This window comes from Haemorhous mexicanus, chromosome 8 (assembly GCF_027477595.1).
Source record: "Haemorhous mexicanus isolate bHaeMex1 chromosome 8, bHaeMex1.pri, whole genome shotgun sequence".
NCBI lineage: Eukaryota > Metazoa > Chordata > Aves > Passeriformes > Fringillidae > Haemorhous > Haemorhous mexicanus.
This window is the reverse complement of record NC_082348.1, coordinates 29,943,170-29,958,670: the sequence shown is the minus strand read 5'-3', so window position 1 is coordinate 29,958,670 and position 15,501 is coordinate 29,943,170. Positions and strand designations below refer to the sequence as shown.

Here is a 15,501-nt window from a genome sequence, read left to right as displayed (position 1 = left end):
GAGCTGACGGAGCACACCCGGCTCGGCAGCCCCGACTGGGCAGCTGCAACGCCCCGCGAAGGAGAAGATGGCGGCAGCAACGTTAGCCAATCAGCGCGCGGCGCCGGCTCGCGCCCGCCCGTTACCCAGTCCCGGCGCTCCGCGTGCCCCGGACGGTTCCATTCGCCGCAATCGCCCCCTCCCGGGGCCCGCGTTGGTGGCGCCCGGCCGGTATAAAGCGGAGCGCGGCGCACGTGGGCTTCTCAGTGCCGGCGGGAGAGGGAGGCGGGGTGGTTTCCGTGCTGGTGGTGTTGGTGTGGAGAGGGAGCGGTGGGGGTCGGGCGTGCCGCACAGTCACCGCACAGCCCCTCGGTGCTCGTGTCCCCGTCCCCTGTGAGGGTCGCCGGTGCCCCCCTGCCCGGCCCCGCGCTGCTTCTGCTCCCCCACGGGATGCGGGCTCGGCCCGCCCCGCTAGCCCTCACCCCTGTGCCGGCCGCAGCATGAGCGCGGCGAGCGACACGTATTTCCTTATAAAAGACATAAAACCCGGACTGAAAAACTTAAATGTCATCTTTATTGTGCTGGAGATCGGTAAGTGGCGCCCGGCACGCCCCACCCCCGGGCCGCCCACGCGTGTCACGGCGGGCGGGGGGGCCGGCGGCGCCGTGCCCCCCCTGAGCCGCGCTTCTCCCCGCAGGGCGAGTCACCAAGACCAAGGACGGGCACGAGGTGAGGTCCTGCAAGGTGGCGGACAAGACGGGCAGCATCACCATCTGCGTGTGGGACGAGATCGGCGGCCTCATCCAGCCGGGGGACATCATCCGCCTGACCAAAGGGTGCGTACGGGGCCGGGCCGCGCTGCCCTTTGTCACCCGCGGGGCCCCTCCAGGGCCACGGGGGACACGGCCGCCGCCTCCGACCCGCTCCCTGTAACCCAGCCAGCGCCCTAAGGTCACTTGCCAAATTAAACCCACCTTTCCAAGGCCGGAACATGCTTAGTGTGGGCATGCAGGCTAGGAGGGGCTTGGGTTTGTAATAAGGAGGTGGTGGTGGAGAGATTTGTGGCGGCTTTAAAAAGCTCCCGAGGAAAATACTTCTGGGGCAGGGGGGAATGCAACAGTCGGTCCTGGCCTGTAAATCAAACAGGGGAAGTCCAAAGCATGTTCTTATTTTCTCAGCTATTTCTTTTCTCTGGCAGTCAGCTCCTAAATGAAAGGTGAGGATGATTACATATCACGCAGAAAAGTTGCTTTTCATTGGAATGACGTAACAAAAGTGACAGGCAGAGGAGCACCTTGTCAGTTTCGCTGTAAAATTCCTTTTAGGGCTACACTGTAGAATGTGTTAATTTGCTTGGGTGTGAATCGTTCCTCAGAGGTCATGTAATTAAAAAAAGAAACAAACCCAACTCCCAAATTTAATGCGAGAATGCTCGAGTCAATCTGAAAATCCTTTTCCGTGTCACTTAAATTGTCACAGCAAAGTCATAGTAAGTTTCATTTGAGTTCTTCATGCCAGTTAGGTTACACTTTTAGAAATCCATTACACTGATCCTTTGGCCTACGGCTCTCTGGGATCTGCAATGTGTGTAAGGTCCTGTTAATTTGTTTGTATGAAAAAGTAGGTGAAAGGCAACTCGGGCTGCTAACTGAGCTGCTCTTAAGTTGTTCATTTGAGTGTAATTCTCAGTTCTGGACTGAAATTGCATGACCCTTGCCACCAAAACTACAGCTGCTTCCTCCTATGCAAATGTCCTTTTACACGAAATGGGCTGACTCCTCAGCAGAGGTGGTTCTGGGCAAGGCTGCTTGCGTGGAGAGCACGTGGAGCTCAGGGATGGGTGGAACTAAACCAGAGCTCTGGGCCAGCACAAAGCCCCGTGTGTAAATGACATTGAAACAAATTAAGAGCGATACTGTTCAGATGCATTACTGTACCCCCTTCTGTGACTGGCTTACTGTAACTGCTCTGGTGTTTCTGTGCTACGAGTCCTGGCATCCTTTAATCTAAAAAACTGAGCTTGGCTTGTATGTATTACATTTATGAGCTGACATCACTGTTTCTGGTGGGTGGCAAAGTCATGCCTTCATTTACATGAATTGCATGCTCCCTTAGGACTGCGGAGGGAGTGAAATGGCAAAAGCTAAATCCATTCTGGTTTGGCTCTCATCTTCAGAAAACTGGCCTCGTGCTGGCATACAGGGCTCTCCAAATACAATTTTATATTTAAATAGAATTGACTGTGTGATGTTGCCATTGCAAGGCAGGTAAATTTCAGCTCTGTAGGCTAATCTGGCCTCATGGGGCAGAATGCCCTCTGATAAAAGCAGAAAAGCTTACACAGGCACCATGAGTAAACGTGCCTTTTTTTGCCCCTTGCTGAATTTCAAGCTGCAGATGCATTCCTCTGCAAAAGCAGACAGTGTTGCTTACTTTTCACTGGCTGGTGACCCCATTTACAAGAAACTGTTGCACTTAATATTTCTGAAATTGAAATTAGTGCTGGAGTTTAGTGCTTTATGACTAACTCTTCTTGAGATAAAAACCAATGCTTGCATACATGGAATAACTTTGTGCTGGGGGTTGTTAGTCATGTGGTTTGCTGTATTTTTTTTCCCAGCAAATGTATGTTTGACTTACATTTATTGTTTGGTAGCTCTTTTCCTTTGTTTTCTGCCACAAGAGTGCCTGACTAGCTGGTTATTAAAGGTTAAGCAGTGAGGGAATCTTTAAAGTGAATCTATGAAGTGAAGAACACTAATCCTTGTTCTGGATGGAACGCTCCCAAGATAGTATCTGCAGTTACAGTGCCTGTGCTTTGCTGCTGAAGTACAGAGAAGGTTATCACTGCACTGGCAGTGCTGTCCTCTCCTGGCAGCCTGACTCCTCCCTGCTGCCTCTTCAGGGCCCTGCGTGTGGCCGGATGTCTCCCAGTCTCAGCAGATAAGGCAGAGGGCAAGAGGAAGGTTTGTTATCTCTGTTCCAGAGATACACCCAGGGTGTAAGGAAGTGGTGACTTGTCCAGACTGGTGACTCCTCTGAGTGCAGTTGCTGAGGCTCCCTGTTCCTGTGCTGGAAGACACACATATTCTTTTAAACTCCCTTGCACTGTGCCTGTGTTTCTGGTCTGTGTTTTCCTCATTGTCTACACATACGTGATGCCCCTCACTGAAGGGAACAATTACACAGGAGGTTTTGTATGGCTCAGATTTCAGTGCTTGAAGTCAAGTGCCACCATAAAGAATAGACTGCACTCACCCTTTGTGAGGGAACATTTCCTGCAATCAAAAACCTGTTTCAGTGTGTTTCTATACATCACTTGGTGTTTGATGGCCAAACTTGTGCCTTTAAAAAAGCCAGTCTGGTAAGGACCTGGTTAAGAATGGAAGCACTTTTGATCATGCACATTCAGTAGCAGTAGCTGTTCTCCAGCAAGCAAAGGTGATTCTTCCTGGCTCCTGCTGAAAGCAGAACTGAGAGTTGTCACCAAATATAACACAGACACTGCTTTTGGCAAAATGCCTTTTCTCTGCAGGACAAGTCATAAGGGTTGCTCCAGTCAACAAAAGAGCATCCAATCTCAAAATAATTGGCTGCTTTCCTGGAATTGTCAAAGGAGTCTGCTGAGCTTCCGGTACCTTTTGCTAGAAGTAGTACATGGGGATCTATAAACAATTAGTGTTGGTGACTTTGGGGTCCCTGGGAAATTTTTTGGTCCATGCTCTTGTGTAATAATTGTTAACTTCCTGGAAGATTGCTTCCTTCAACTTCCTCTGTCAGCTCATTCACTAAGAAACTGCTTCACTTCTCCTTTCTCTGGCCAGGTACGCATCTCTGTGGAAAGGATGCCTGACACTTTACACAGGACGAGGAGGGGAGCTGCATAAAATTGGGGAGTAAGTATTGTGTGTTCATACCTCTCAGCAGAGTGCCATGGTAAGTATGAGACCTGGTAGTTCTTAGGAAATGGAATTCAAGGTAGCAAAAGTGTGTTCTCAGTTGTGGATGTAATGAGCTCTGACCCTGTCTGCACTGTAGGTACTTGGAGGAAAATCAGCCTCCATCACTGGCACAGGTGTAGGAGGAAAAAATGTATAAATGACAATGTGCTTTGCTTACCTAGGCCTTACCTTGATTAACCACTTCGTTTTGGTGGAAGCCTTTTGTATGTGTGTCATCCTTGAGGGCCAGGCAGTGCAGAGAAGGAAGAGCAAGGTCACTGCAGTGAATCATATCCAAGCAGAAACAGGCCTCATTAAACCTGCTTTAAACTGCCCACGGACTGGGGCAGCAGCTCCTGCCCAAGAACAAACATGAGTAACACACTTGAGCAACAGAAAAAATAGCAACCTTTTCTAACCAGAAGAGTGCTTCCTCTGTTGCACAAAGTGCTGTGGGAAACCTTGCAGTCATCAGGGAAGTGGGGCTCTGGGGTTGCTACATATCCTCCTGTATGGTTCAGAAATGCCCAGTGTTCAGATTGATTTACACAAAAACAAAACAAAAATCTGCACATTGTCTTGTACAAAATCCATTACCTCAGAAGTGTTACCCAGCTGACTTACTCTCCAGCAGGCTGGAGTGATGAGAGTCCTTATCTGAGTTGTACCTCCCAGCAGCAGGTAGGAGCTCCACTTGTGTTTAACCATTCCAAGCAGTGTAATGATCCAGATCTGTCTTCCTCTCTGCCATAATTTCCATGTTGTGACTTGATGGGCCTATTCCATAGTCCCCTTGAGTGGAAAAGGATGAAAGCATCCTTTTCATTCCAATTTCATTGCCAGTTTTGGGCTCCTCTGTGCTATTATTGTTAATGGGGCACTGCATAGTATGGGAGTGTGTGGGAGTGATTTTTCTCTAGAGGTGTAATGCAGTCCCTGTCTGGGAGCAGGCAGGGTGACTCAGTGCCTCAGGTGACCTTGTGAGTGGGTGCTGGACAAGATTATGCAGCTGGAAGAGAGACAAAGGGAGCCCTTTCATCAGCTTTTGTTTTGTTTAGGCCAGTTTACCTCCTTGATTAAATGAAAGCTTGCCTCTGCTTGATTGAAATGCCCTCACCAGGAAGATGTGGCAGCCTCACCACAAGCCTATAAAGGGATCAAAGAGCCTTTTAATACCTACAGATATTTTCTGAACAGTGGGGTCTGGATTAATTACTTCTAGGTGATGGGATGTCAAGAATATCTGCTCTGTGAATTGTGGAGTTGAGAACTCTGTTAAAACAATGGCTTTAGAACTTCCTAATAATCCTGATTTCTTCCCAGGTTCTGCATGGTGTACTCAGAAGTGCCAAACTACAGCGAACCCAACTCGGAGCACGTCGGGCAGAACAAACTGGTATGTTAAACTTGTCTGAGGCTTCTGGCCTAAAGTGCTCTTTGTTCTGAATATTTCACACTAGGTTGTGGTCAGATGTGACACTTCTTGGAAAAGGGACTCGGTGGTATATAGCTAGAAGTGAGCCAATAATTGAAGTAGCAGATAAATTCCATGTGGAGCCACTGTAAGAACACAGAGGGGAAAAAATCAGCCCCTTTCTGTAAAAATATGAATTTTCTTTCTCTGATCCATGTCTTTTTTTTTTTTTTTACCTTTCTATTAAGGCACAGGGTGAACAGAATAATATTTCTGCATCAAGTGGTATGGGTACTTGTACTTTTGGGCCACTGGGTAAGTTTTTTTCAGTTTGTAGAAGTGAAAAAATGAGAAACACTTTATGGGAATAGAAATTTATTTCAAGGGTTCTCCATTCTTGGGATAAAAAAAGTGTACTAGCCTCTAGAAAGTCATTCAAACTGGGGCCAGAACCTCAAGCATGTAAGCATGAACATTTCCTGAAAATGTTTTTAAGATTTCCTCTGTAGGAGAGAGGAGGAGATTAGAGTATTTGGGGTGTCTATATCACATAAGAGATCTTGACTAATCTTAAATTGTTGTGATGCTTTTGAAAAGTTTTTGCAGCACTTGAAATTCTGCTTTTTTTAAACTTGCTGAGGCATTGGCTTTTAAAATTACTTCAGTCTTGCTAGATACCATGGCTTTTCTGCCTCGTTAGCTCACGAAAAAGGATGTGGTGGTAATCTGAATTCCAATATTTGACTTATCCAGATCATTTTGTGCTGTATTTAAACATAGAATCTTAAATATGAAAATGCTTCAAGGCTTTGAGCAGGTGTAAACTGAGAGGGGACCTTAGTTCTGGCCTGCCTACACAGTGCCCACACTCAGTAGCTGCTGTTATACAGCTGTTATTGTGACCCTTCTTGCTTTAGTTGAGAAAGGGATGGAGGAAAAGTAGTTTGGGAGGGGAAAGGTGAGCTGTGATTTAGGGTCCTTCAGTGCCAGAGAGAGGCTTTTCCTTTCTGGTCTTCGGGGTTTGGTGTTTACTGCAAACTCCATGTATTCCCTGTTGGTTAACTTGTGTAAGGAATCGGTGATTTCAACCCACGGAACTCGTGATAATGTTTTTTTTGTCTTTTTAGGAAATGGTTTACAAACTGGACCTGAAGCAAGTGGATTTCCATTCACGTATAACCATGGCCACATTTATGCAGGTAGTGGGAGAGGCAATGGCCGAGGACCTGTAAATCCAGCACCAGCTAATAGTGTTCAGCCTCTTCCCCCTGCTGTCAGTAACGGGAGGGACCCACGCAGGGCCTTTAAAAGATGACTATGCCAAATGTGGTTGTACAGCTTGCTTAAACTCTACACTCTACTTGAACACTTACTGCACTTTTATTTATAGTTAACTGTGAACCAGTTTGTCCTTTGGTTTGTTTTTTTGGTTTTTTTTTTTTACCTTTTGGTGTATGGAGCAAACTTGATGTGATCTATTTCTTGTTTTGCATCAGGGAAGCACAGTGAGTCTTCCCCGTACATAAAGGGGGAGAAGGTGGATCCAAGGAAGTAAGGGTCACAGGTGAAAATGTCTCAATTAAAACCCAGTGCCCTTTGCTGAACAGAAGAAAATTTCAGTTACATACATGTATTTCTGTTGGTCAGCCATGTAGCCTTAATAGGTCTACTCTGTCCTGTGCAAGCATGTGTTGACTTCTGTTAGGGATAATGGGAGCTCCTCGTATGGGAAGAGAAATGAAGGGAAGAGCAAAAGTGCTCTGGTGAGCTGGGTGTCCTGGGAATGAATATGGCTTGTGAAGCAATAAGTGTGAGGAAATGGTGGTGCCAGACCTAGTGGTGTCTCTGGAATCAGGGAATGGATAGCTCAGATCAAAGCTGAAGATGTGGTGAATGTCGTGAGCCTTGATTCTGATTTCAGAAAGGTGTGCACTACTTGAAAAATTCTCTCTAAACACCATTATCACTGTCAAGGAAAGTGACACTGATTTTTGCTTTGGATAGAAGCTTGAATATTTGTTCTTGCTTTGCATGAGATAGCAGAATAGGAGGATCTAAATTCAGACAGTGTTGGGGAATATGTTTTTTCTAGCCTTTCCTCGTGTAAAAGCCCAAGGTTACTTTGCAGGAGCCTGAATTTCCAGGAGTGGACTGTTCTCAAATGCTGCATTACCCATCTCTTCAATGAGTCTGCCTACTCCTCCTTCCTTCATTCACTTTTCCAAATAAATTATGTATTAGATGAAGCTGTATATGTGGATTGCAGAGGTACTGGCCAAGCACACAGCTGCCCTTGTGATGCTGTTAAGCTTTCCTTCCTCTGTTTTATATGAAACATGGATTATCCCTTGAAGAGCCCTCTCCATATCCTGGGGGGCAAATAGCTGGTTTTATTTCTGAGATCACAAATGCCTTGACTCTAGATGAGAGTCCAGTGCCATATTTCAGATCAGGTTCAAAGCAACTCGGAAACTGAGGTGTCATACTGGATTCATCTGTTTAACTCTTCTTAACTGACCTCTCAAATAAAAAACAATTGCACTAACCACATCAAAAACAAATCTAACTTTCTTTCTGTCAAGCCATAAAGACTTCATGACAAAAGGCTTTTTCTGAATCGTGAGTTGTCTCTGTGGTCATTCATGTTCTTTGAATCTACGGATGTGTTACTAATGTTTACAAGTTGTTTACATTTGATACTTTTTGCTTTTGGTACTTTATCATGATCTATTGAAAATTGCTTCTACTTGGTGCAAGTTCCCTGTTTGGTGTGAAATGAACTGAAGTTTGTTTGAAATGCAAGCATCAGCAACAACAAAGTGCTGAAGGGAGGTTGAGAGAGACCTGTGTGCCCAGACACCTGAGGGCTGTTTGCTCTGGTGAAGTGCTTTCCTGGTACTTCCAGGTGGAACTAGTGAAACTTGTTTTGGACACAAGAGGGTGGCATGCCTCAGGAGATCGCCTCTGCATGCTGCTGTGGAAGAACACTGGTCATTGGTGAAGCAGAAAGCAGGCATTTCTGGGGAAATGGTGTAAGGAGGAGACGTGTAACTCAGGGACTTTAAATTGCTTACTTGCTTAAATAAATGTGATGTATAGTCGAGATGCATGGACAACCTTCTTCTGCAGTGTTGCTCTAAGACATTTGATGTGCTTGTGAGAAGGAAGCCCAGAGGACTTCTAAACCCAGGAGGTGTCTGTGACGTGTTCCAGAGGTACAGAAGATGTAAGTATGGTGTGAGAGCCATGCTGCCCAGTCAGCAGTAGCTGTAAAGTTAGCAAAGTGAACAGTGCAGGTGATGTGGTGGGGTCTTGGTGTTCATTGGAGTATATCCAGGGTGGATCACAAATCCTGGTGGTCTTCTCTGGGGCATAAAGAAGCTAAAATCAAGGGCAGCCCTGTGTTAGTGTATGCTGAGGTGCCTGATGTTTGTAGCTCTATGCATCTGAGCTTTTATTAAGCTAATAAACAGAATACTTGTTCACAAATTCTAAGTAAAAAGTGATATGATTAATGCTAATAAGAGGCACAAGAGTAAATCCCTGCAGTCAAGTGGATGATTGATGTGCAGTCAAGAGGAAAAAAGCAAGAGTCTGGTCTTCACATTCTCAAGGTTAGTAGCATTCCTGCTTTCCTGTTTCTTACATGAAACTATTGCAGTTTATTAATAAATTTTTACTTCTTTGCAGGGGAAATCTGTGCCCTGAAATGGACATGGAGTTAAATATAATTTTTCAAGGTCCTCTGATCTTCCACTGAACCTGTGACAAAGTTGTTTCCCTCAGAGGTATCAGTGTCAAGATTGTGAGCTCTCAGCTTGCAGAGGAATATGGGAGCCTTACAGCTGTTGGGATCATACCACCTCGGTTCACAGAGATACAGACACACACATCTCTGTGCAAACAAGCAGTTGTGAATTACTGTGACATGCTAAGGCAGGTCCTCAGTGCTCAGAGATGAGCTCAGGGAGTCTCTTCACAGATGTATTCCTCTTTATGGTTAGGCTGCACTTAGGGTACTCTCATTCTGGATAATACAGATTTCCAAAGGAAAAAAGACACTGGAAGGTGTTCATGTACCCAGACACAAACTGCACAGTGCTGAAGTGCTGCTGAGTAGTCCCCATTCACTTGAATCACAGATGCCCTGTTCTCATTGCCTGACAACAGCTCCCCCCTCTCCTGCCTGCCCCAGCACAAGGACTGATGGCAGAGTGGAAAGAGTTCTGCTGTATTTCTGCTGCCATCTGTTTTTTCTGTCCATCCTCTGCATGAATCACCTTGATTTGAAAGTGACAAAGCAGTCCTGTACTGTGAAATACTGGCCTATCTTTAGATACAGGGGAAAGTCATACACCCCATGCCCACAGTGAAAATGGAAAGGTGCTATAAGAACAAGTATAAATGCTGGACCAAAGTGCAGGACTTTAATGCAATCTGCCTTCACAACTTGGCTTTTTTAGCTTTGGTCTTAACTTGAAACTGGCAGTATGCAGTCCTGTGCTGTCCAAATAATGCTGGTCTTTAGCATCACAAATCCCAGGAAGGGTGTCTGCAGTGAGTGCTGCTTCTGCAAAGCCATGATGGGTGGTACAAAACACCTTTCTTACCTCAGTGTCTGCACAGCCATCCCCCTTAGCAGCACTGCAGGGCTGTCCACCATGTTCTCTGGATGGGGAGTGTTCAGGAGACACGTGCTGGTCCCTGAAACCCCTTTTGTTTTTCATAGACCTTGAACCTTGTGTTTCATAATGACCTGGCTGCTATGGCCATCTTCTGCAGCTCATGTACATACTCCTAAAACAAGGCATCTTTTCCCCACCATAAGGCAGTTTTCTTCAGAAGCTCCTGACGTGCTTTTATAGGACTAGGAGTTGTAAAAGCTATGGGGTTTGGAGTGTTTCTGGGGAAGTCTCCTGTTCTCCTTCATGGCCCGTGTGTTTTCACCTGCTAGGTTGTTCCTTTACTTCTCTAATGCTTGTAGATGTGCCCAGTCACACGTGCTCTTTGTCCTGAAGCCCTGAGCCAAGCAGTTATTTGCAGTGCAGGTGTGGTGTCCAGCTGCCTTGCTGGCAGCTGGCTGAGGAGCTGCAGTCAGTTAATTGGGGAATTGCATGCACCTGTGCATGCTCCTGGGGAGGCTGCAGGGCTGTGGCTGCCCAGCCCGGCCCTGCTGAGCTCTGTTAATGACTGCAGTGGAGCTCCTGCCGGCTGTGCCCCAGCCAGGTCTGCCCCTGGCTGTGCACTGCTGCCGGGTGAGCCTGGCCCTGCTGCTCAGGAGGTCCCAGGCATCCCAGGAATTCATTAAGAGATGCTCTTTCTGTCTTCAGCCTTTGTCCTACTGAGTCCTTTATTCTTGCTTCCAGAGAATGTCAAATTGTGCTGACTCTTTATGGGGATTCTGCTTTTCAATTTATTCTCTGATGGACATTTGTGTGTGTGTAACTGGGATGAGAAGATTATTCCTAAACAAGCTGTTGATTAAACTACTGGAGTTCAAAGGGATTAGGAAAAAAGTCTGGGAGTGACTAAGGGGAACACTTAAGGACTTCATTTTGGTTTTCAATTTCTCTAAGTTGCTGTTGTTTATTTTCTTGTTAAGAAAACAATGCAGTTGTAAGAGCTTCGTCTAAAACTGTCCTCCCACACCCCCAGCTGATAAAGACTGTCTGGATTTGTACATGTCCTAGCAAGTAAGATTTGGGAAGGAAGAAAACATCAGGATGTAGCTCAGAGAAGAAAACTAGTGCTCTAAATGTACCTTCAGAGCTAAATGTTTCCTTATTATACAAGTTTAAATGGGATGTTTTTGGCTGTGTGGAGTGGATTGTAGGGCTGATTGGCTGCTCCATGTTTAATAAATTTGTGTATAAAAGACAAAATTGGCTTAATGCACCATCAGCTGTGACTCCATGGAAGCATAGGTGCATGTTGGTTGTAGTGTGTCAGGAGAGCCCTCTACCAAGCTTTCTTTGGGTTTGTGTCCAGAGGATGAAATGGCTTTGCAAAGTACTGGACAGCTATTTGGGAAATACAGAACCATGCTTGTCCATGCCATGTCCCATGGGGTTCACTGGGAGATCCCACTGACCTCAAGGATAATTTGGAACAGGTCCTATGCAGCCAGTTGTTTCTCAGCTGTAAAACTGGGATAAAGGGGTAGTGCAGATCTGTCAGGTGCTAAATTCATAATTTATGGTGTGGAGAAGCTGAAAGCCACAGCCAATAAATATGTAGAGTTCTTTCTAAATCAGGAAACTTAAAAATATATATTTCTAAGCCTGGATCCTCTGTAATTGGGTAACTGGGCTTGCCCTTTTGGATTTGCTCTTTTCTTTTTTTCCCAGTGGTGCCAAGTGCTGCAGTTCTGTGCCCCAAACTGCAAGTGACCTGTCAGTGCAACTGGGAGGAGCTGCAATCCTGGGCTCTGCCAGCTGGGGCAGGGGTGGGGGATGCCAAGGCAGGCCTGGAGCAGAAGGGCTGGTGGGGCCTGCAGGGCTCTGAGTGCTGGCTTCTGGTACCTGTGTTGGGAAATTTTTGAAAGGGTAGGACAATAACTGTCAGAGTGGCTTGGAGAAGGGGGGAGCTGGTTCTGGTGTGGGACAAGGTGAAGATGCATTAAATGATCTCTGGCTGGCTCCACCATTTTCTATGATTTATGCATTAGGTTAATTTTTGTAATTTCCTTCTTCCTAGCTTGATTAATACTAAATTTAATTTTCTATAATCAACTTGAGCATGTAACTTGGAGAGATGAGGATTAGGCTGATTGCAGTAAAAATCTACCTATCCAGCCTAGCTTGAATAAAGCAAAACTATTTTTATCCCTAAATTATGCAATATTTTCATGGAGCTCTGCAGCTTACTTATTTAACCTTTGAAAGGAGTGCTCTATTTTTTCAGATCACCTAATGCAAACTTTGCAAATGGGTTTTTTAATTATGAGAAACCCACCTGCATGCCATCAACCAAATTATTAGTGAGGCAGAGAAGGATAACCAATAGTGCTGCCAGACTTAAGGTGAATATGAAAAATGTTTAAATGCCGAGAACAGAAGTTGCCAAGAAATAAGTTTAAACACCAGGTGCTGGAGGAACAAATTAATATTACTTACTTTATTTTTAGAAATAAAGTAGTTGAGGCCTGATAGAGATAGTCAGAATTTCTATGTGCAGCAGCAGCGCTTGGCTATGCAATAGAACCAACAAAATCAACACAACCTTCTTTTAGAAGAAAACAAAATATCTGTTTTAGTTTTAAAAAAGCCTTAGGTAGGGAGAGAAAGAGACCTTCATAAACTCTCTACTGTTTTTAAGTCTCTGGTGAGCTGCTGTGCTGTTGCTTATCAGAGCTGTCTGCAATGTGGGTTGGGATGACCTTGAAGCAAGAAACTTCTGTGCAAAAGCCATTCTTGCAAGAGTCTCCCTGGAATGGCCAGTCTGGTTTCATTTTGGCTGTGCTTTACTGATGGCAGGGCCCATTGCTAGGGATAGTGAGTCTAAATGTTATTGCTAAGCTTATTTTCCCCTGTAGTATGGGGAATCAGAGGTAATTTCTAGAGGAAGTGGGACCCATGACATCAGTAAGTCAGGACCATGAAGCCAATTAGAAGGATATGTCAGCTCAGGAAAAGTGCTGCAATTACCTTCCTGTAGTCTTTTTAGCCAGGTGGATTTGCAGCAGCTCACTCTGCAACTTCATCAGGGCTGGACCTGAAGGCATGAGTCACAAAAATCTGGGTTTTTCTAGTAGATGTAAATGTCTGGAAGCCACACTGGAAAAAAAAGAGCTGCATTGATCATGGTGGTTCTCTTGGATGTCTGGTGACTGGGAAACAAGAACTGATAGTAGATCTGTAATTACCTTGTGGTTTTGGGGATGTGCTTCAGCAGCCTGTTGTCACTGGGCTAATTGTGATTTAGTTTGGGTGGTGTGAACAAATGGCTCCTTCTGTGGCTGCTTTGGTGGCCAAAGCTGGGGAGGCTTTTTCTTCAGTCCAGGCACGCAGGTGGCCCCTGAGGAATTAGCTGAAGGGATTAGCTTCAGGTGCTGTGTGCAGCCTGTGATCAGAAGTCACAGCCTGTCAGAGGGTCTCAGCTGTCTGCAGGTGATGCACAAGAGGAGGTCTCCACAGGACAGTATTTTTAGGTACCACGGGTTACCTCATCTCCCAGAAATATTTGGTTCACTCAGGGTGTGAGGGCTTTGGGTTTGGGGTTTTTTTTGTTTGTTTGTTTCTTGTAGACTTGAGCTGCCTGCTGTGCAGCTCTGTGGTTTCTTTGACTGCCTTCTCTTTTACCTGTCCTGAGAAAACCTTCTCAGTGGAGGTGCTCCTGTGGTGTCCTGCTGAGCCTTCCCCTGCCTGTTGTTACCTTGCCCTGTGAGCACTTGCCCTGCTGCTCCTGCCAGTGCTTGACCTCTCCTCGTTTGTCCCTGCTCCTCGGGTGTTTGGCAGGTCTGCCTCATTATTTCTACTTGTTCCAGCTCCTTTCTGTATTACCAAAGTAATTTACAGCCCTGCCCAGTTAGAGCCCCTGTTTCCCTCCCCAGCCGGGTGTGACATTGCCTGCCCTCAAGAATTACAGTGATCTTCCTGCAGTCCCACTGATGGCATCCCCTGGGGCTGGAGAAGGCCTTTCATGCATCACTCTAACAAGTTGTTCACAGCTCCCCATGTGCTGGGCTTCACATTCAGCCTTCCAAAAGACTTTGATAAAGAAGAAAGGACTGGTTTTTTTCCCTGACTGCTGCAAATGAAAAAGCTTCTCACTTGGGAGTCGTGGGTCATATTTATGGAAATGGGGAGAGCAGTTGCAATATTTATGGCAGTTACAGAAGCACTTGAATCTATATTTTATTGATATGTATTTACGTGCCCACAGAAATCTTATTGCATGCTAGTTGAGAGAACTTTATTTAGATTTAGTATTTTGAAGTCATTTTTTAGTGCTTCTTTATTATCCATGGAGTGTGAGGTCCAATATTTCAAGTAGGACTGTCACCAAACAGCCGGAGGTTTTAAAAAGATTTTTATTTTACATAAAGATAAATGTTGAAGCCACATTTTTCAGAGGCACCATCTGTTCTATGTTGACCTTAATTTTCTGGATGAGTGCTTTTCTTCAAACATTTTAAGTCTTGTCTACATTTCATTTGGTTGGGAGTGTTTAGGTTATTTGTTGAACAGGAAATCAGATATTCAGAATGCAAACACACCATTACGTTGCAAATTATTCCCTTTGTATAATTTAGCAAACTGCTTCTTAAATACTCTGCAGACTTGCTGGGGTAGCTCTGTGTCTCTGGCATCTGGTGGGTTGGCCCTGTGTGGAGCTGGATTTCTTTGGAATGTCACTGTCATGCCTTGCACTGGGCACTGGGGTGCAGAACACCGAGGCAGAGCTGCTTTTTAATGGACAGTTTCTGGGAGTGAAGCTTGGCTAAGGATTTGTTGGTTCATGGCCTTGGAAGGATTTGCTGTGCAACAAACAATATCTGCTCCTACTGAAAGGTGACACTAAAATAGCTGTGTGAGTACATAGGCATTGTTCCCACAGGGCCATACTCCCCTTTCTCCCTTCAAATTCTCCTTGCTTCCATGTCTTCAGCTGAAATAGGTTTTATAGATTATTTTTGCCTTCCCTTGCCTCCAGCCTTGCTCTGTGACTTGTCTGGACTCCTGACTCTGCCACTTCCAGGACTCTGCCTGCCTGTCTGTTCCTTCTCTCCTGTATCACTCCCTTCCTTGCCCTATCCAAAGCTTGTCCCTTGTCATAAAACTTCTTGGCACTGCCTGTCACTTGCAGGGGCTGCAGCCCCAGCCTGTCCAGCTGGATGTCAGGGGTTCACTATTGCTATGTGCTACATCTGGGCTAACACTGGCCTGCAGTAGCAACTATTTTAGTGGCAAAATGTACTCTTGGCAGAGATACTCATATCCTCGTGGCTTTGGATGGGAGGTGAGACCATAATCCTCCTCTTATGTGGTTTTTTAGTTTTTATTTAGCATCTCCTTTTTCCTCTGCAAAATGCAGAGTGAGAGTGAGACCTTTTTTTCCCCTCAGACTATGGACTTGGAAGTAAAAGTCATGATGTGGTAGAAAAAGTGTTACAATATAAATTTTTTGTGTGTGTGTGCTTCAAGAAATTCCCAGAGGGGAAAGCTG

General features: G+C 45.6%; 1 protein-coding gene across 1 annotated transcript; it reads left to right on the top strand.

Moving 5' to 3' along the window:
* The first annotated feature begins 240 nt into the window (after positions 1 to 240).
* Positions 241 to 11,216, top strand: NABP1 (nucleic acid binding protein 1). The gene is made up of 6 exons (XM_059853412.1): positions 241 to 570; positions 677 to 815; positions 3,804 to 3,875; positions 5,244 to 5,316; positions 5,583 to 5,649; positions 6,462 to 11,216. The coding sequence occupies exons 1-6, from the start codon at positions 480 to 482 to the stop codon at positions 6,647 to 6,649; spliced, it is 630 nt and encodes a 209-aa protein (XP_059709395.1). The 5' UTR covers positions 241 to 479; the 3' UTR covers positions 6,650 to 11,216.
* Positions 11,217 to 15,501: the final 4,285 nt, after the last annotated feature.